Below are 21,945 nucleotides of genomic sequence, written 5' to 3'. Positions count from 1 at the left end.
TAATGCAAATTTTAATAGATTGTTAACATGACCCCACGCTACACCCCTACAAAATTTTATCAGAATTTATTCTGAACTTTTCAAGCTATGTTTGCAGACAGAATGACCCACACATTTGCATGCAAACACTGCCAAAAACATAACCTTCTTGATGGAGGTAATAATAGCAAAACTTTTTTTCTTCTTAAAGCATCATTAGTTATGTGATTAATTTCATCTAAAGAAAAAATACATTATTGCTATGTGAAATGAAACTCTGCACTTCTCTTTAATTCAGTTTTCAGCTTTTATTCTAAATACAACCCAAATTATTACTTAAAACCTTATTTACCATCCTTTGACACTGTTATCACTTAGTTTCCTGTAATTGTATGTATATGATTAAACCAGTCTGGGTTATTTTGACCTCAATATAAAATAATTCAAATAAACACACAATAAATACCTTTTCCTAGAACTCCAGAACCCTTTACCTGGGAGGCATCGAGGAGGCATACTGGGCAGATGGCCATACCACCTCAACTGGCTCCTTTCTATGTGGAGGTGGCTCCACTCTGAGACGCTGCCAAATGGCCAAGCTCCTCACCCCATCATTAAGGGGTGCAAACCGCCCTGGTACAAGCTAGAGGTGGTGAATCAGCAAAGACAACAGAACCGCATAAACTGCAAAAATCAGAGACCACCAAACCCTCCACCCCGGGCTCTGCCTAGAAATTCTGTCCACATGCATTATGAACAGAGTCAGTGACAAAGGCCAGCCCTGTCCGCCCAGTCTGATTTACTGTTTGCATTGTGAACCAAGCTCTCACTATGGTTTTACAGAGACCAGAAACAACTAAATATGACTAAAGCTAATCAGACACAGCAGACAGCATCAGCTCTCTGTTTCATGTGTGGTATGACTGGGGCATGCTCCAGCTCTCTCCTGTACAGCAGATCCAGCACCAAAATTCTGATAACTTCCAGTCTGGGAGGTTCCCCATCCAGATCATGACAGTAGAGATGGGATGACTGACAGAGTGTTCCTGGATATTGTGTGTTACTTTAATTTAGGGCTGATGGCAAATATTAAGTGAGCAAATAGTTCAGTTTATTAATACTAAAAAGGTGGAATTGGGTGCTTTTGACCCAGGTGCCCTGGGACCACAAGCCATTTGTATTTTTTAAAAAAGCCCTAATTAAAGCAGAAATAGAAAACAATGATTTCATGTCATCAGGAACAAATTCATTTAAAAATTGGAATGATTAAAAAAACAACAACAAAAAAAAAAATCACCTGTGAGATATGACAAACATATACCTCTGGGGTCTGTGTGGACCCCAGTCAGTAGGATGAGGGTTAAAGAAACACAGCAAAATTAGTCAAACTCAACGTATCTAACCCTGCCTTTCCTTCCTTAGTACTGAATACAAATAAATTAGGCATTCTATCCCTCTAAATATGGTTTTCTAATCTCATTCAGTTTTGACATGTTGATGCACACTGGACTGATATGCCTTCTCTTCTCCATATGAACTGGCGTTACAGTTTTGGTAAAGGTGAAAAAATAGAGAAATGATCATAAAGTTTAATGCTTTAAACTTTCTACTTCTATGTAGTTATTTGGGTTTTAGGAGACTTGTACTGTGTTAGGAGGATACTTTACATCTGTCATAAATACAGAGCATTTACATATAATACATATATTTTGTATTTAACTACAGTTAAGAGTTAAATGTTCTTACATTGTACATGCAAAGGCACACAGGAACAACATGCCTCCTTTGAAGCGCCTCTTTCATCAGCAGTGACTGCATCTTTGAGCATTATGTCACTGCCCTCTACTGCCAAAAATCCAGTATTACAGTCACAGGATCTGACCACTGTTACACGTCAAAGGGCAACAGAGTCAAACACAAACTACAACGTATGCTAAACACAACAGTAACAGTGTTACTGTCAAAATATATATATATATTTCAAGTGTTAGACTAAAGCAAAGATCACAAATTGTTACACAGTCATTTAGATCATTTAGACAAATCAGTGTTTTACATACACTATTTCTATCACATGACATCATTGGTGTGCTTCGACTGGTTAAGTAAATGTGACCTTACACGGCATTTCAGAGGCTGACCACACACCTATGGAATAGATACAATGGAAAGTCAGATCTGGTGATCTCAGAAAGCACCAACAAGAAGTAGAAGTGAAGTAACAACCACACAATGAATCAAGCTCCAGCTGTGTGTGTCTATGTAGTCCACTATGGGAAGGGGCTGTCAGGCGTATAATTGAAACTGGCATCCAGGAACATAGCCAGGGTTCCCAGGGTGGTGATGATGACAAACAACCACAAGAAGAGACGATCCACCACCAGGGCGATGAACTGCCAGTCTCCTGTCAACTGCAGAGAACACACACACACACACACACATGCAAAACTGAGTCAGCAGTGTACCGAATGTAGGTAATGTCACAAGAACATCGTTGGGGCATGTTTGAAACAGTCTGTGCTCAGGAACTGTAGACAGAGTGAATAACAAGCTGCCTGACGCTCACCGAGTCATCCGTGTCCTGCTTCTTCAGCTGCTCGGCCATGTATGTCACAGCAGCGATGGCTGACTTCAGATTGGGAGGGAGGATCAGGCAGAAACTGTCCGTGTTTGGGACCCTCTGGAGCTGCACTGTGCTCTCACACCTGAAGCACAGTCAGGGACAACGTCAACAAAGAAGTTGGAAAGTAGATCGCAGAGATAAAATGCTCAGAAAAAAAAAGTAAAGTTAGTGCAACTTTTTGGACCTTTTTCATCACTTAAAAAGTTACATTACATTCAAGTCATGCACAGGAACTTGTCCTTTAGAAGACTTTATTATTGAAGGACTGGTAAATGGACTGGTTCTGATATAAGTGCTTTTTTTCCTCAAAAAAAGTCAGTCACCCATTCATGCAAACACTTTTATTCTCTATCTCTACCATTCACACACCAGTGAGCAATTTAGGGTTCAGTATCTTCCCCAAGCATACTTTGACATACAGACTGGAGCAGCCAGGAATCAAACCACCAACATAGTAGATGACCTGCTCTACCTCCAGAGCTACAGCCGCCTCACAGAAACACCAGTGACTTTCATTACTTTTAAGATGCCACTTAAATAAAACAGGACCACAGGTCTGCAGCCATGCTCCCTGTTGCTCGCTGTGTTTGCTTGTTTACTTTTGCAGGGCCTCAACCCAGTGCTAATGTCAGTGTGCTATTACACTCACACTGACGGTGGAAACATGCTGATGTCTGACTGCTAGACATTATCTTTACCCTTTTCGCTGTCTTCGTTTAGCACATTAACGTGCTAACATTTGTTAATTATAGCACAAAGCATTAACCCTCACCCTACCCACATTTTTAACATACGCAGACTACCAAAGGGGGTCCAAGAATGATTTACTCTCAGAAGCAATAACATAACAGCAAAATAACAATATTATTCAAACTTATTTTTTCTCAAAGCATTATTAGTTATGTCTTCTAATAAAAATGCATTATTTTATTAACAATTAATTTGCATATTTTGTAAAATACAAATCTATACTTTTATCCCAAGTACAATCCACATTATTAATTAAAAGCTTCTTTAGCATCCTTTCACTCTGGTATCATTCTGTTTTGAGTAATTTCAGTAAAACATTACAATCAGGGTCATTTTGACTCCGACTGGTTTATTTAAACTATATGAAATAACTGTAATAAATACCCAGCAGTCAGCCCACAGACACAATCTCTCCAGCATGTCTCAGGCAGAATTGCATGCTTTCGACTGGGACCCCAAAACATTTGTATTTTTAGACAGCAGTAATTAAAGCAGAAACAGAAAATAATGATGTGTGACATCATTAGGAACAAACTGACAAAGTCATGAAAAAAACAAAAAACTGTAAAGATAAAAATAAAAAAAAAAACACAAAACAAACAAAAACAGCTAAGAGATCTGACAAAAAAAAAAAAAAAGTTCAATTGGGGTCTATTTAGAGCCCAGTCGACTGTATGAGTGCCAAGTGCAGCTGAGACTGATGTTTTGCACGTGTCTAACCAACTAAAACTTTGACCCACTAACGGGGTTACATGTACCAGCGGGGGATCAACACAATATACAAATTCATGTATGTCTGGGAACAAAATTTTTGTCTTACTGGTGAATGTGGAAACCTCAGAAACTCAAGTTGTAGTTCCTTTAATGACCACTCGAGGCTTTCAGTGAGTCAAACTTCACAGACTGCCATGTTAAAATGTGCAGCTTACAGCTCAAATAAGCAGCCTGGTACAAGAAACTGTTTTGGTATCTATGGCTAATTTCCCCCTTTATGGCATCTGTATGGGGAACTGTAACATAGATGGATGTTACAAATATAAATGCAATAAAAATGGATAGTACAGAGTTTATGATTGTGTTTCCTGGTTTCCTTCTTTCTGTATTGTCTTATTTCTTTTATTAATTAGTATAATATTCTTTGGTTTTATATTTATGATAGCAAATACAATATGAGAAATCCTTCTTACTGCATAATGTAATGGACACTTTGACAAAGAACAACGTGGTTTCCAAAGGAAGCCCATCCTAATCAGGAGGACATCTTGCTGCTCAAGCCTGTCACATAAACACTTACACACACGATCTCTGCGAGAAGTTAAAAACTGCAACAGCACCCTTCACAAAGGCTCCATAAGCTGAGATTAATGCTGCGTGTCATGAGTCACTGTGCAGCGTTGTTAATCTCAGCTAAAACAAAGCATCATTCAGTTCAGGTACATGCAACACACACACACACACACACACACACGCATCAGTCTTCTCTCTTATAGATAGTATAGAGTGTGTCCTTGTGTACCCTCTACCCACAGACAAGCTTCCTGGAGCTTCTCTAAACACTGAGTGACAGCAGCATACTCTCAGCAGAGGGGTCAACGTTTACGTGATGCTGCGACATGTGACCTCTTCATTCTTCGTCTCACACAGCTGTTCTATAAAGCAAAATAAATGGGTGCAGGGAATCTTTCAAGATTTATATTTGGCCTTTTGTATCTTTGTGATGGGACAGTAGGGCAGAGGGAACGACACACAGAACACAACCTGTGCTCCTGCAGTAGCCTTTCAGCACATGGGTCAGCCCACTGATCTATACCAGCGCCCTGACAGGATCTTTTTTGATCACATTCTTCTGCCAAATAACTCACATGCTTCATACGACGCTAATCTTCACAATTAAACCATAAAACCAGATTAAAAATGTGTTTTTTTTTCACTAATCCTATTCTCTTCCTAACCAATTTAGGATAAGCTGTGTTCACCATTCACCATTACTCTCTGATTAATCTGTGATATTTAGCATACAACCCCTCACCGCATGAGTATGAATGCCAAAAACACACCCTTTAGGTAAGTGTTACGAGTTCTGTACATAAATGAAGGGCTTGATCTCTTCACTACACTTTGCTTTGTTGTCATGCTGCACGATGTAATAAAACTAAACCAAAATGTGGCTTCATGTCTGAAATACACTGTGTTCTTCACTTTCTTTTGACATCAGTTATCTTATAGTCAAGCTCCTGTGTAAACCCACTAGATTCACTTTGCTTTCATTCCCTATTACATCAAAACATGCAGAGATTATGGATCCATATCATGTGGCACCATCTGAAGAAGTCTGGCCGGGCACCACGGCGCACCTGTCACACTGGCGCCATCGCTACATATCTACAGTCTATGCATACGGTCTATAAGTTGTACAGTGTGGAGAGTTGAGATCTCTTACACTAGAATGAGGAGGGCGTCAGAAAGGGAGCAGGACGTGTTACAGAAAGAAGGCATGACAACAGATGGACGGGACAGTAAAAATGAACCAGCTCCCATAGGAAGGCCGGTGTCTGCGTGCGTATGTGCAAGTCTGTGTGGGTAGAGCTGTGGCCACAGCTCAGTTCAGAGGTAAGTAGTGCTCCACATGCCACCCACATTCCACAGCTTCTATTCATTACCAGAGATCCATGGATTTCTTCTCACTGTGACACACACGGTGGCACATGTGTATACTGTAGACTGGCACTGTAAATATGCCTTCATGCGAGTGTATCTAGATTGATTTTAAGTATTATTAGAGGAAAAAACTATACGCTCACTTAGTATGTAACTGTACCATTGCTCTGCTTGCTTTATGAACATAGTATTTGAATGCCATGGCTGCTTCTTACACTGCCTCAGACTTAAAGATAAATCTAATACAACAATGAAACCTGTGATAACACAAACATTCAGCATGAAGAGGAAGACGCATGAAAAACACCCAAAGCATGCATGAGTCGCACAGATCATGGTTGTAATCAATTGTTTTATCAATGCTTCTTGGCAATATATCTTATACCTTTGTAAAGCCTGTTTATTTCTCCTTAAATGGAGCCACATTTGTAAGGAAAATGCATTTGTGGGTTGAGCAGCAGGGTTGAGTATGTGGGTTGCACCCATGAAAAACTGGCCCAAACTTCTCTGGCAAAGCCAAACAGCTTGAATATTGCTTAGCTGGTGTTTTGCCTCTGATATACATGATTATTACAGCCGTGGCTCTGACCATCTGACAGAGTAACAAGATAAAGAGAAATGGATGAGACAACAGACATATAGATAGGCTGCTGAATCATGTCTGTGTTTCTATGATAGCACAGCCACCATCTCTCCCACATCTAACACGACAAAAGCCTCCTATGCCCCTATCACTCAGCGCCAGCTTTCCCCTCCACTCATCTATTCTTCACTCTCCCTCCAGCTCCTTTCTGTGGGATTACCCCCTAATGCCAAACCTAAACAGAGGCTTAGTGGCTGGCGACTGTGGACGTGGGTGTGGGGCTTAGCTGGGGCTGAATGTGATGCCTTTGGAACGGGATGAGAGATGTCCAGCACCAGATCTCATTCAGGGGACTGTAAAGCTGTTTATGAAGCCAGACCCATGAGGCGAGGCTGAGGAGTACTGGCTGATTAGCCAGAATGAAGCAGGTAACATGAAGACATCACGGCTTTAAGACAACGACACTCTCTCATTACCTTACACAGTTTACCTCGCCAGTTCTTAACTTCTACTGTATGAATGGCAGTATAAACCCAAACATCCTAAAACTTCTTTATGACAAAGGGTAACTCTTTAACGTAAAGGGGGATGCTGTAATTAATATTATGTTAATATTAAACTCACAAAACATGTAAAAGCTTTTCCAAACACTCAAATTCATCCTCTGACCATCAGGAACTTAATAATAATCAGTGTAAGAGCTCTTAAGATATTTCAGTGTGGACTAACTCTCGAATCACTGTTACCACCTTTTCAGCATCAATAAAAAGACAAATTTGTATTTTGATTTCATAATATATCATGAATATCCCACCTGTGAACATCTGAATAATGTACTCTGCATTTTAGACATGCCTTTGTAGCAGCAATACATCTTGAACCGATGCTACATTTCAGACTGGTTCAAGAAAATATAATAGAAATCAAATAAGTAAAAAATAACAAAACATTCATTAAAATGAATCTGAATAACTGATGCTTGTTGATCTGATTTTAAAAGCACCTTTAACACCACCTTATTGAACATGGCATCAGAAGGCTGAAGGAGATGCACTTACTGTTGCAGCCTTGACAGATTCTCGGAGCTCCTGCGATGATGTGCTGTAACTCTGCCAACTCCAGCACACAGTGTACTTTACTATAATAGCTGATCTGGCACCAGAGCCAACATTCACACTTTGGCACACTCTACAAAGAAGATTCATGCCCACACTGGCTTTTATTAATGTTAATAGAAATAGCTTTCCCCACCAGGATCTGCACATCTCAGCTTAGAAAGAGGCTGAATCAGGATGAATTAGCCTCGGGGTCATTACTTCAGCTCTCTGGTTCTTGACAGGAAATAGAACTTTTTGGCAGTCTAACTTTTTTTTCATAAGACAAACCAATACATTTAATCCATCAAACGTGTTAGATTTTTGCCTGAAGATAAACCAACATTTGGAAAAGATTCCTGCTGTGGAAAAATCAGAGACTGTCTTACCAGCGTTGCTGGCATGTCTTTATGTTCTTTTGTAACTTTTTGGTTGCTTCCAAAATACAGGGTTAGGATTAAGGGTTGGGTTTTGGGTTGGGGTCATCACCAATTATCAATTTGACCTCTGAAGATTAATGTCAATAAATTTTGTTTCAAAGAGAGCCATAAAGCCATACCTGTGTGTATGTATGGGTTAGAGTTAAGGGCCCTACATAAAGAGAGTGGAGCAGGCAGTAGTCATACTAATAAAACAACTTTTAGACAAAATATGAAATCAGCTCATCCAACAGCTCAGACAACAAACTCTGTACTGTTCCCTGGCAATAAGCCAACCAGGTTTAAAGTGGATTGGATGAGTGGTTGTAAAGGAAAGCCTCGGATAGATGGATGGAGAAAAAAAAAATTCTTGAATTATTTATAAGAAGAAGCTGAAGTGGATATTCCTGGATACTCATGCCATTAACAATGGCCATAAATGGAGGCTAATTTTTTTACACTGCTTTAAAGGCCAGATCATGCCTGTAGAAGATTCCTTCTTTCCTTTGACATACCTGCCTCGCCAAGGGAAGACAAGATCAGGGTTGATCTTGCGAATGAAATACTCCCCTCCAGGCTGTCGCCCATTGTAGCTCTGTATGGGTGTGTCACCAGCACACTCCTCTTCCAACAAGGGTTCCTCTGGTTTCGGCCTCATCATGCCGATGTATTTAGGCAGGAAGTGAATGAACACCTGAAAAATGAAAGTGAACAATGCAGTGGTTTGTACATTTGTGTTTGGTTGACCCGACTTAACCCAAGCAGAAATTACAAGCCCAGATTGTACAAAGTATCTGATTTTCTGTGTCTTTGCATTTATTCTTAGTTTTCAGACAAATATTTATTAAAAAAACTTCAACTTTTGCAACACGCCTACGAAGGAGAGTCACCAAGAATTCAGAAGTATCTTATTGATTAGTTTGTCAACTTTGCATGCTCTTTTTTTTCATGTTTTCATCACCAGCTGTTGCATTTTTATGTCCTCTCCAAGATCTAAAAATTCACACTGACATTTGTGTTTTTTACTTTTAATTTACAGATGCATAATACAGTGTTGTGCACAAAGCCTTTTATCATGCATCTGTGCACTGTGGTTAAGCAAAAACTATTGCTTATTTTGCTGTTCTGCATTTCTTACCATTGCAGCGTACGTGGCTGTTTGGAACATCCACAAAGCACAAAGAAGAACCTTTATTCAATAATTATCAATCAGAATTCACATGTGCAAAAATAAAATTACACTGCACATTCCTGTGCAGTTTTTGATCATATTAACCATTTCAGGTTTAAAATTAAGTAACCCTAAACCTAACCCTGTTTTGTTGTTGTTGTTGTTTGTTTGTTTTTATTTTTAAAGAAAGGCAAATCAACAACTTTGGGGAAAAAATAGAATTCATATATTCTTTGATCCCTGTTTGCTAAAAATAAAAATGACATATTGCCTAAGGTTTCGGTTAGAGTTCGGATAGGCACAGATGACAACTTACATGTTAAAGGGTTAAAAGAAAAATCCTCACAAGTTATATTTTTAAACATTTACAATATCCTGACTTTAGATATTCTTTGGATTCCAATCACAGATGACCCAGCTATGCAAATGCTAACTGTTATTTGACTTTAATGTGCAGTTTTTGAGAAAAATAAAGGCAAAGTCTTCCTACATTACATTTAAAATAACATTTATAATATCCTCATAGTTCAACAGTCCTTTTAAGAAATCTTTTACATGTGATTTTCAATGGATTCTCGTATAAAAATGATTACTGAATACCTTTCGGACCCAGTTTGGCATAATGTGTGTGCTGGGTGTTCGGTGGTGCAGGTTAAGGACTACCACGCTCAGGATGACAGAGAAGGTCACCAAGATCATAGTGAACATGACATAGTTGACAATAATTGGGATGCCGAGGGAAGTCTCCGGGACCTTGTCAGCCAGCAGCAGCATGAAGACAGTCAGAGCAATGAGGACAGAGATGGAAAGAGTCATTTTCTCTCCTGCAAAGAAAAAGGACACATTGGCAGATGAATTATGACACTAAGGTAGGAAACATTTTTGTGTAGATAGTGTTGCAGTACGCTAACAAGGGTGGAATTCAAGACATTAAGGAATTTGTTTGTTATCAAGAAACTTTATGTAACAAAGGAAAAAAAGAAACAGTTGCCAGTTTGGCTCTGAGTTGTTAGAACCAGCGGCTGAAACTGGAATAAGTGCTGCTGAATTGTGCTGCTATCTGCTGAATGCAGTTTTTTTTTCAATGTCAGTGAAACATTATTCTGAAATGTGGCTACAAAAAGACAATAATTAGCAAAGTAGATTCCTCATTCTCAGAGTCAATCAATAAATTCTATTAAAGGTCGCCCATAATTATGAAGCAGCTCAAATCAGATACATGCTTCTTTTCATGACATTAGGCAGTGTTGCACTTCCTATGCCCCCTCTTAGCAATGATGTGTAGTCATAATGTCACAACATGTCACATGTGCTGACCTGCTCCAGGAGGCAGGTAGAACACAAATATAGCTAACACGCTGGTGAGGATACAGGGCATGATGATGTTGATGATGTAGAAAAGAGGCTTCCTCTCTATGATGAGATAGAAGGTGATGTCCTCATACAGGTCCTCCTTAACGTTCTTTCTCGTTGGTTTGTGACAAATGGCCCATTCGCCATTCTCTGTGCAAGGCGAGCAGCCAGGAGAAGGAGTTAAGTGTTAAGAGGATTTTCTTTTCTAAATCAGACACAGTCTGGTAAACAAAATTAAATGCACTAAGTGGCTGAAGAAATGTATGCATAGTAAACATCTAAAGGTTCACAGAAACAGGGCAAGTACTGGAGAAGGCACCAACCAGTGAAGGCGTTCTCATCTATAACAATTTCATGGATCTCTTTGCCATCATCATCCAGAAAGTACTGCAGGTCGACCTCAGAGGCGTCATAGGTGTATGAGCGGAAAATCATGCTGCAGTTTTGCCAGTCAAATGGGAAGTATGCCACCTATGGATTGTTGAATGGAAAAAAATCATTAAACAGTCAGTCTTTTTCCACTGCATCTGTGCTATGCTGGTGCCTAATTGAGAGCATGCATTTCCATGGAAAAAGGATTGTCAGCGGTAGAGCACAACATGATTGATGGGACCAAAGTCGGAACCAGCTGATCACTGGTTACAGAATGGGCCACTGCAAAATGATTCTGGGATGAAGCCTGCAAAAATATGTCCCATATGATTTTCTTCCCATGGGAATTACCTCAGATTTACCCCAATGCTACATAACATTCCATGCTCAATCTTGCTGAAGCTGATGCTCAAAAAGCTCCAAGAAGAAAATGTCTCTGCACCTTAACTGTCTGAGTGGAAAAGAGGCTGCAGAGGATGAAAGGAAAGCCTGTACCTCTATAGAACAGGAACTGCGGTAGATGGCAGGAGGAAGCCAGTTAACAGTCCCGTTACTGTAAACCAAGACGTTGACGTACAGCGCCACGTCAAACTGACCATCATTACTGAAGGGAGAGAAATGTGAAATTTATTTTAGACAGGGGGCATTTTTTTTTCTCTGTACTCACAATGAACATGTTACTTTGTAAATACTGAGTCTGTAACAAATTGTATGTGCAATTCCATATCATTATTTTGTCCCTGGCAAACAATTCGCCATCTACTGTACATACAAAAAATATATTCAACAAAATGAGGTAACTGTTATGTAAGGCTGCTTTTACTGTGTCACTGGCCGCCTCCACACAAAGAGGAGCTTGTGTGGAGGTGGATTTCAAAGTGACTTGCAGGTCCCTAATAAGTGTCAGCATGCAAAAGCAGCTTAAATATTGCATCCTGGACAGGATTTAATAACTGGATCAGGTATTAGCTGTCATGGAGATCTGCTGATCTGCTGGGATTTGAAACTGACTTTTTGGCCTGTCTAAACTAATGCAATGTTAGCCGTCTGTTAGCTGTGATGCATGATTGTGTAAGTGTGAGTGCAGACAGGACACTCACTTGTTTATGAGGTAGATGTCGGGACGCCACACCTTGTTGGGAGGAATTCTCAGAACATTGATGTTGTCATATTCTGCTGGGTTCCAGGACAGCCTGTAGTCTGTCCATGCCTGGGAGAGATGGAGGGAAGGAGTAAGGCAAAGTGAAGCAGGACAAAGAAAAAGAGTGAACAGCAGAGCAGACAACAGGTGATGTCCCTGTCATTCAAATCTTTGTTTCTCCAGCCTTTGGCAAGTCATTTAATCCCACTGACATAAACATACACGGTCACGCACACACTGGCACAAACAATCCAGCCATCCTGAATTCTAATCAGGGACAGAACCGAGAGAGGGAGTCAGAGAGTGAGAGAGAAAAAAACATGAAATAATTTGTGGTAATGAAAAGTGACAAGTCCATTTGAGGGCAGAGCGACAGAGCAGAGGAGAGAGGAGTCAGAGCAAGGCTCACTGATGAAGATAAATGCTTTCGTGCTCATACCAGATTCATGAACACGTTGGTCGTCATCTCGCCGTTCTTCTCATTCTGCAGTAGGATAATAACAGAGGGAGTGGTAGAGGTACATACATTAGTGATGCCACCATATCTGGTTGTGTATGACAGCGCCATTACTTTCAGACCTCCTCTATTGAAACAAATTGAGAGGGATGAATGATGATCCTGTACCAAACTCAGCAATCAAACTACATTGCAGGGAAAAGGATGGGGTTAGAATGCATTTTAGTCACATGATAAAGAAGCATACATCGCTATGAAAAAGTATTTGCCTCCTTCCTGATTTCTTTTCTTTTTTTCTTTTTTTTTTATGATTTTGTCACACTTCCAGTACCAGTCAAAGATAATCTGATTAGATACAAAATGCAGTTTTTAAATGATGATTGTATTTATTAAGGGGAAAAAAAGCTAAAAATCTAAACCTACCTGCCCTGTGTGAAAAAGTACACCCCTGGTCCACTCTTCTTTGCAGAATTGTTTCAATTCAGCCACATTGCAGGGTTTTCTGGTATGAACGGTCTGTTTAAGGTCATGCCAAAGTGTCTCAATGGGATTTAAGTCTAGACTTTGACTTGACCACTCGAAAACATTCATTTTGGCTTTGTTAATTTAGCCATTCAGAGTTCTGGATCATTGTCCTGCTGCATAACCCAAGTGCACCGTGTCCTCCAATCCAAATGATTAAGTTTTTTTATTGCATCTAATGCCACTTAGTTCCCACAGACTTTTCAGAAATCTGAGAAAATCCGTATTTACACATTTTGTCAGAATTTACTGGAGAACATCGAAAATGTGTTCGACCACTAGAGGTCACTTATTCCTATTTTAAAATGCAGTCGTTTGCACAAACGACCTATGAGGTAGTTTTTTAAAGGAGAAATGGTCCCCTAAGTGCACTTGACCTTCAGAGCGTTAACTGATGGGCGGACAGTCTTCTTCAGGATTCTTTTTTTTTTTAAGCCTGACATGTCTGGCATTTTTCACAATCGGAATGATGATCCGAATGCACTGATGTACCAAACATATTTGCTTTAACAAGAACAGCTCTGTAAGTTTTCTATAGGCTATTCTTGTTAATGTTTGTATTTTTATTTATTTATCTTTTTATTTAGTTATTTATGCCAAATCTGACAGGCAACAAGGAAGGGGCAAAAACAAGAAGAGAAGAGGGGGGGGGGGGGGGGGGGGGGGCAAAAGGAAGAAAGGGAAAAAAAAAAAAAAGGGAAAAAAAAAATCGAAGAAAAGTAGATATACTCACACACACTCACACATCCATACACACACCCACATGCACATGCATTCTTCAGGATATTCTGGTTGAGAGCAGAATTCATGGCTCCATCAGTTACAGCGACTTGTCCAGGTCCTGAAGCAGCAAAGCAGCCAGAGACCATCACAATACCACCACCATGTTTGACAAATAAAGGTCCTTTTATTTGTTTTTAAATCCTTAAATGGCCTTGCTCCTCCTTACCTTTCTGAACTGCTTTGCTCCTATACTCCTGTCCGAGATCTCAGGTCATCTGATCAGATGCTGTTACGCATACAGAGATCTAAGCGGAAGCTCAGAGGGGACCGAGCCTTTTCCATTATTGCCCCTAAATTGTGGAATGAATTGCCTTTGCACGTTAGACAATCGCCTTCACTGTCTATTTTTAAAACTCATCTTAAAACTTATTTATACTCTCTGGCCTTCAACCCAACATGAGACATTGATCTTATCTATTTTAATGTTTTACTTTATTATTTAATTATTTATTTTTAATTGTTTTTCTTCTTTTAATATATATATATATTTTATTATTTGGTGTACAGCACTTTGTATTTGCTGTGGCTTTTTTAAGTGCTTGATAAATAAAGCTTGATGATGATGATGACTCTAGGTATGATGTTCTTTTTCTGAAATGCTATATTAGTTTTACACCAGATGTGTCAAGACTCAAACCTTCCAAAAAGTTCAGTCCACAGAATATTTTCCCAAAAAGGTCTTGAGGACCATAAAGATGATTTTTTTTGGCAAATGTGAGCTGATCTTTTGTGTTCTTTTTGGTCAGCAGTGGTTTTCTCCTTAGAACTCTCCCATGGATGTCATTTTCATCCCTTTCTTATTTTTAAATCATGAACTCTGACCTTAGCTGAGGCAAGTGAGGCCTGCAGTTCTTTAAATGTTGTTCTGGGTTCTTTTGTGACCTCCTGGATGAGTCATCGATGCGCTCTTGGAATAAATTTGGTAGGCCAGCCTCTCCTGGGAAGGTTCACCACTGTTCCAAGTTTTCTCCATTTGTGGATAACGGCTCCCACCGTGGTTCACTGGAGTCCCAAAGTCTTAGAAATGGTTTTGTAACCCTTTCCAGACTGATAGATGTTGATGACTTGATTTCTTAGCTGTTTCTTTAGATTGTGGCATGATGTGTTGCTTTTTTGAGATTTTTTAGCCTGCTCCACTTTGTTCTATTCAAGTAATTTCTTGATTTAACAAATCTGGCAGCAATCAGGCCTCGGTATGACTGGTGAATTTGAACTCAGCTTTCCAAAAAATGTGGTGATATTTACCCTAAACTGGTCACTGATGACATGGTGGATGTTAGGAGGTTAAGAAGTAGCCTGCATCATGAAGGAATACTTTGTTTACATGTGTGAGCACATATCTGCATATTGTTAATGTGTTTATTTACCAAGCTGACAAGCTGGGAGAGGGTCATCCCCACCCGCACCGTCACCTTCTCCTGCCAGTAACGAGCTGGTCTCACTTTCATGTTGTAGTTTTCAAATAGCTTCTGATGAAGCCTTCGCTCCGTTTCAGAGGCTCCTGCATGAAAGCAGGAAATATAACATGATGATGGGGAAATGATAAACAACAAACCATCTGGAAAAAATGAACAGCAGAGGATGGTGATATAGGGGGGAAAAAAAAGAACAACAAAATGGGAAAGATCAAAATCTGGTGAAGGTATGAAGTTATGAAAGTAAAACAACAGACAGCAATGCCTTAGAGATCCTATGAAACAAACTGCTTTTGTTGCACCATTTACACGTTAAAAACATAAAAACAAAATGGCGCTCAGAGTCACTAATACAAATTTTGTAACAACATAGATGGCAGCTGTCCTGCCAATGCCCTAAAAAGTCTGTCATCAGCTGAACCAGGAAACAGTCCCGTGGTTCCACTGACAACAGCTTTACAGTGGGGTTTTTTATAGAGCATCAAACTCTTCTTCCAGGCTAAATGAAGATCATCTAAATTAGTGAGATGCCATTTGCTTACTACGTGTTTGTAAGTTATACCAGGGAGTCAGGCACTTCTGATTTGAAGCTTTCTTTTTCAAAGGAGCCAGTGCTCAGATGTTGCAACTGACGAGATGGTCTGTCTCTTAAACTTACAGCACTTTCAGAAAGAGCTCTACTGTAATGAAATTTATTCCCCACTGCTGTTTAATCCATTAAAGTAAGTTTACATGTTATTAAGAAATGATCCAAAAAAATAAGCCAATTGAATCTAAAAGAGGGTTTTCAGGGAATACGTTAAGTCTTCAGTTTCTATGCCACATGTCAGAATAAGCTCCAGAGTGGGAATAAAGTGGTGGGTGGGCTCATTTACATTCTAAGAGAAGCCAAGAAGTTAAGAAGAAGTCTAATAATAGATTAAATGCAGTGTTGAGGCTGTCATTTTCAGCATCTACAGTACCAATTAAAAGTTTAGACACACTCATCCATTCATATGAATGGGTAATGGGTGAGGATATGGGTTTCTTCCCATTCATTTAGATTAGGGCTTCAAATTAATTGCCCAAATACCTGCCTTGAGGCGTTATCAAGCTGACTGCCACATGATCAGACTCTTTTCCAGAAAGACTTTGATTAGGTCACATGTTAAATGCTAGAAAATTAGATTTGTCTCATCCATGCTGTTATGTCTTCCAGGTTTATATTTTACTCTGGTATTAGCAAGCAAAACATGCAGGAATTTCAGTTCTGTTTAATTAGAAGAACATGATCAGATTTTTTTCCTCTAGGTTCTTAGGTTATCATGCACTCTAAATGTGAAATTGGAAAGTGAAACAAAACATACCAATGGAGCCCATAAGTGGATGCTGGGGTGGCAGAGGGGTTGAAATATGAGAGATCAATGCATAGCACTGACAGATTTAGAAGGAGAGATGCTAAACTTCCAGTGGAAACCGCCTACCTGTGTTTGATACAGCTTGAGCTCGAGCTCAAGGTTTTGCTCCATTTGATTCCTTGTATGTTTTCAATCCTTGCTGCCCTTCACTGGCTACCTGTATACTAGATAAGATCTAGATAAGATTTGCTGTTTTTTTTTTTTTTTGGATTCCTTGAATAGTTTTCTAACCCCAGATGAGCTCACCAACTGCTTGAGATTCATTGTGAGGGTCCTGTTAATGGCTGATCATTTTTGACCAGAGATGCCTGGATCTTTGCTCTTGAGGCACCTCATCTTTGGAACGTTTTTTATTTTATGATGTTTAAATTCATTTTAAATAATTTGGCCTTTTTTTCTTGTTTAAAATGAATTTAAAATGAATTTATTTTAAATAATTTGGCCTTTTTTTCTTGTTTTCTCTTGTCCTATATAAATAAAATTAATATTTATTGTGATTTGTAATTTCAACTTGAAGTGGACCTATTACTAATGATGTCAGCATATGTGTAAGTCATCCCTGTGAGCCAATAGCTCTGTCTCCATCCACCTGCTTTGTGTTTCTCACAAAACAGTATATAATATACACCTGGGAATTTTTGTAATTTCTGTTTTAAATGGATAATGTTTTATATCTTATTTTCTTACACATGAAAGTAAAAAAATTGACCTCGCATCTTTTACCACTTAAATGTCTTATTTCTATTAGATTGCCAGTTCCCTGCAAATACAGAAGCTATAAAAGATCAATAAAGTTTCATTAACGCAAAGAAAGCACAAAGAGAGAAAGGCTTGAACAAGTGACCAAAGCCGTAACAGCGAAAGAAAGTGCACAACACAAACCAGTCACATGTTGACTTGCGGATTTAAGCCACTGACACCCAAACCGCAGCATGTTTGCTCTCCATGAATCATTGAGTCAGACCTTCAGTGGTTTGGGGTTCAGTTCCCACTGAGATTAGCTATGCTAAAAATATCATCTAATCTATATTCTGGATTGTGGACGGACCGCTGCTCTGTTGTGTGATTCATTTTCAGAAAGAGCCATACAAAAAGCATTAGTAGGCTACCTGTTATTATTTAAATATAATTACTCAGTATTCTGAATACAAATACTGCATTTGTGGTGTATGGTAGGTCCAATAAGACTTACATGAATAAGTAAACAATGTATAGATCTGATGTTTATTTTTATAAAGGGGTAAATAAGAAAAACTTAGAATTTATTGATTTTATTATTTATTGGTTCTTTTTGTTTGTTTGCTTGTTTTTTTCAGTCTTATTTACAAGCTTGATTCTTAGGAAAAACAGCACACTGAAGAGTTACTGAACATTTGTGGCCGTTTGTTCAATTATTCATGTGCCATCGTGGATTCCCAGTTAAAATTTGCAGAAAGTGTCTAAGACTGTCAACACAAATCTAAACTCTTTGACTTACAAGATCTTGATCCACACATGCCACACATAACATGCCATGATGCTATCATGTATTTCTTGTATAACAAACACATTATATCATTTTTACAAATACTGGACTGGTTCGTATATAGCGCTTTTCTACTCGATTTGAGCGCTTTCAACAGCATGCTTCATCCATTCATCCAAGCACTTTTTTCTACACCTAAGTCCTTTCAACATAATTCACTTACTTGCTAACAGCTGCTGAATGGAACAAATATTTGAAAACTGGAAATCATCTTGTGGTGGAGCTCATACAAAGAATGCATGTGCCAGGTTAGCACACTATAAAAAGTGAATGCAAACGTGTGAAACACCTGCCAACCTATAGTATTATGATAAAAAATATACTAGACATATGCACTAAATGCACACAGAGGCTAAAAGAACCTGTTTGTGTCTGTACAAACAGATTATGTCAGAGTGACAAGAGAGAAGATCATTTCAAAACAGATTTCACCAGAACCAAAGCTGATACTTCTTAATTTGTGTCCATAAGAGCAGTTATAATAAAACTAATTAATGAACCTCATTTTTTAAATGGTAAAAAGAGGAGAACATTGTTTTAGAAAAACAAAACAGAAACAAAACAAAACTCACAGACCAGATGTTAAACACTGACTATAACAAATAAAGCTCAAAGTTTTCTCTTGAAAGAAGAACTAAGAACTCGCAGTCATGTGAAAAATAAAGTTTGGGCAGGAGTGTATAATCTGGAAAATGGACATAAATAAGTCCACCCTTACTGCTTTCATAGGCATTAAGAGGGTAAGAAACAGCTACATGCGGCTAATGCACTTGACTTATTGATCATCAGGAAGTGTGACCACCTCTATAGAGACAGAAAAAAACAAAACATCCTCCCACAGTCCAAAGACGTGCAGTTAGTGGGGTTAGGTTAATTGGTGGTTCTAAATTGGCCGTAGGTGTGAATGGTTGTCTGTCTCTGTGTGTTGGCCCTGCGGCAGGCTGGCGACCTGTACAGGGTGTACCCTGCCTCTCGCCCCATGTCAGCTAGCATAGGCTTTTTTTTTTTAAAGAGCCTGCATTGAACAGTAGATGGATCAACTGAAGGGCCAGATGTGTCTCTTAGGTCATCTGTTCCTCAGTTAGGTTTTTGCTGATTTTCTTCATATTTCAGATATTGTTTATCAGCTATAGAGTTTTTTGGGCCTGTCACTTCTTCTTCTGCCCTCCACTTATCCAGTTTCCTCATGCACACCATGCTGAGATATGATACATTTTCAGCTAATAACTATTTGGGAATCACCATGTTGGTGTAAAAATATTGTTACGCCTGTTATCTTTGGTATTTTTCATAGATTCAACTAAAGAAATGGAAACAAATGATGTCTGTTTGTGACAGCTTGCTATTAAAGTGCTTTAAGAACCATGTGCAGACTCAGCTCTGGTTCTGGATTATTAAACACATTAAAAAAACATTTCATATTACTGTATTTATCTAGCATAGAAACCCCAGCATTACAACTTGGATTTAATTAATTACCTAGCAATAACTCAAAAACGGGCTCTAAAATAAAACCCACTCTCTGTATGTGCTTCCGTACCTCTTGATGAGGGTCTCTTTCAGTCCAAATATGTGATTAAACAACTTGTAGGAAACACAGAGGACAGGCAGGACATGCAAAAGAAGCAGGGCAGGTGGTGGTGGTGTACGATGGGTAGCAAAGGTGACTAATGTAATTGATATGTAGTAAGGGAATGGGATCAAAGGGATGGCTGAGATACCAGCTCCATCAGGGACAAAATTAGATTCTGATTAACGAACAATGATGTGTTAATGTGATTCATTATATGTTCCAGAGAAGAAGAAGGAGGGCACTCTTGTTTTCAAGTGGCCAACAGGAACATCTGTGAAAGGACATGAAATAAAGGCTTTGTTCCACTGGGACTTCCCTTCTTATCGCTGGGGAAATACAGCTGTAGGAGAAAAGGTCAAGAAGTCGCCACATTGGTGGAATTTACCAATGCAGCTTTTTTATTATTATTATTAATTTATTTATTTATTTATTTTACTTTCCACTGCTATTATGGGGTCGGAAGGTCAAAGTCAAAGACCTTCAGCTGAATCTGGGTAAATCAATTTTAATCATGATTTTTATCCCCAGCCATCCCCACTCAAAATGGGGGGGGGGGGGCAAACCAAAAGAAAACAAACAAAAGAAAAAAAAGAGGAACTGGAATCAATAGTAATTTAACTGCACTGACAGGGTGAAGTTGGATGTGAGATGTCTGTGTCTTATCTGATCTGATTGTGGCTGACTAAAAAAAAAAGATGCGGCTTCTCTTTTATCCCACCAGGAAACAGGTAGTAGTGTTAGAACAGGAACACTCCACCACAGACCTCCAGCAACCGCGGCTGCTTGTTTTCCAAGTCTGATATTAAGCCAAAGTTAAAAGTACACATCAGGTATCTTTTTTGAAAATGCTTATCAATAATTCTGCTGCTGTTAGTCCTGGGGATGCTGATAAGCCTGACCTGTAAGGCCAGATTAAGAAACATTTAATCAGTTTTAACCAGATTCATCTTAAAAACAATGAATTTGAACATCCTCAAACACACCAATTAAAGACACACTGGTTTTCTGAAATTTGTCCTTACCAGTGAAAGTAAAATAAAAGCAGCCACACACGAAGAGAAGTGTATTCATCCTCACACCAGTGCTCAGGTAGAGCTTCATCTGTCCAGTAATGGCAATCATGACATCTTCTACACTCTTTGTTTGTCAACCAAAGGCTCTTCTAGCTGCCACAGTCAGTCACGTCCCACCTTCACCTGGATACAAGATGAATGAGCACCCCCAGCTGGATTTCAGCTAGTTAGCACCCTCAGCAGCACATGCTCTTCAGCTAACGACCCTGTCTCCTGTCCTTTCGTCTCTTTGTGGCCATGACTCTCTGGGTGAAACTATGACCTGATTGGGTGGGTGTGCTGGGGGTGCACTTGTCCTAGGAACTCTGAGGGGCAGGCACCTGTTGGTGCTCACCAATCTGAGGTTAGCACTGCGGGGACGGTGGGTGGGGGTAAGAGGAAGTGGAGGGGGTGGGATGGGGTACAGGAATGGCAATGTGCTGTGGGTTATGACAGTGGAGATATTTTTGGGAAGTTGATTGGGGGGTTGTCTGTAGGCGAAGGATGATTGGTGGTGCTGTAAAGCTGAAGTGGATCAGGCTGTAGGTGGCTTCTCTAGCTCTCTTAACTTTTGATGCCCTCTTGATCCATTCAGCTATTCGTCTTCCCTGTTAAATCAAATCTTCTCTGCTTCCTTCAAGCCTTTAAACATTCATTTCAACCTCCCTCCTTTGGGGCTCTTGCAGTCCATCTTTTTGTGTTGTGCTTGAGTTCAGCTGGTTTTCAAATTTCAAGCAGTTTTATTAAAGATTTACCATAAAGTAGATCCTAGGCTCACTAGTTTTACAGAAGTAACATCATCAAAGCTTCATTTTATGTCCTTAGAACAGATGTGCAAATGCATCTTGAGGAAAATGCAGTGAATTAAAGGCACTATGTGTGGAATTTTAACTTCCTAGCTGCTGCCCCCTAAAGGCTGAATCACTAACAGCTACAAGAGCAGTCTGCACCCACTAAGACTGAAAAATTACTCCATATCATGCAGGAACTGAGACACAGAATCCAGAAGGATATTTGGATCCATACTAGCTTGTCATGCTTTCTTAAAAACAGCAAAACCATTTTTGCCAAAGTTTTT

General features: G+C 39.4%; 1 protein-coding gene across 1 annotated transcript; it reads right to left on the bottom strand.

The window, feature by feature from the left end:
- Window positions 1-1,779: 1,779 nt before the first annotated feature.
- On the bottom strand, window positions 1,780-20,918 carry chrnb1l (cholinergic receptor, nicotinic, beta 1 (muscle) like). The gene is made up of 11 exons (XM_030753777.1): window positions 20,838-20,918; window positions 15,273-15,406; window positions 12,583-12,627; window positions 12,103-12,212; window positions 11,498-11,606; window positions 10,954-11,101; window positions 10,595-10,780; window positions 9,878-10,101; window positions 8,622-8,800; window positions 2,546-2,684; window positions 1,780-2,390 (listed from the first exon to the last, which is right to left on the bottom strand). The coding sequence occupies exons 1-11, from the start codon at window positions 20,914-20,916 to the stop codon at window positions 2,250-2,252; spliced, it is 1,494 nt and encodes a 497-aa protein (XP_030609637.1). The 5' UTR covers window positions 20,917-20,918; the 3' UTR covers window positions 1,780-2,249.
- Between the last annotated feature and the right edge of the window lie 1,027 nt (window positions 20,919-21,945).

This window comes from Archocentrus centrarchus, chromosome 18 (genome assembly GCF_007364275.1).
Source record: "Archocentrus centrarchus isolate MPI-CPG fArcCen1 chromosome 18, fArcCen1, whole genome shotgun sequence".
In the NCBI taxonomy this organism is placed as follows: domain Eukaryota; kingdom Metazoa; phylum Chordata; class Actinopteri; order Cichliformes; family Cichlidae; genus Archocentrus; species Archocentrus centrarchus.
The sequence above is the reverse complement of the archived record's forward strand: the minus strand, read 5'-3'. Positions and strand labels throughout refer to the sequence as shown.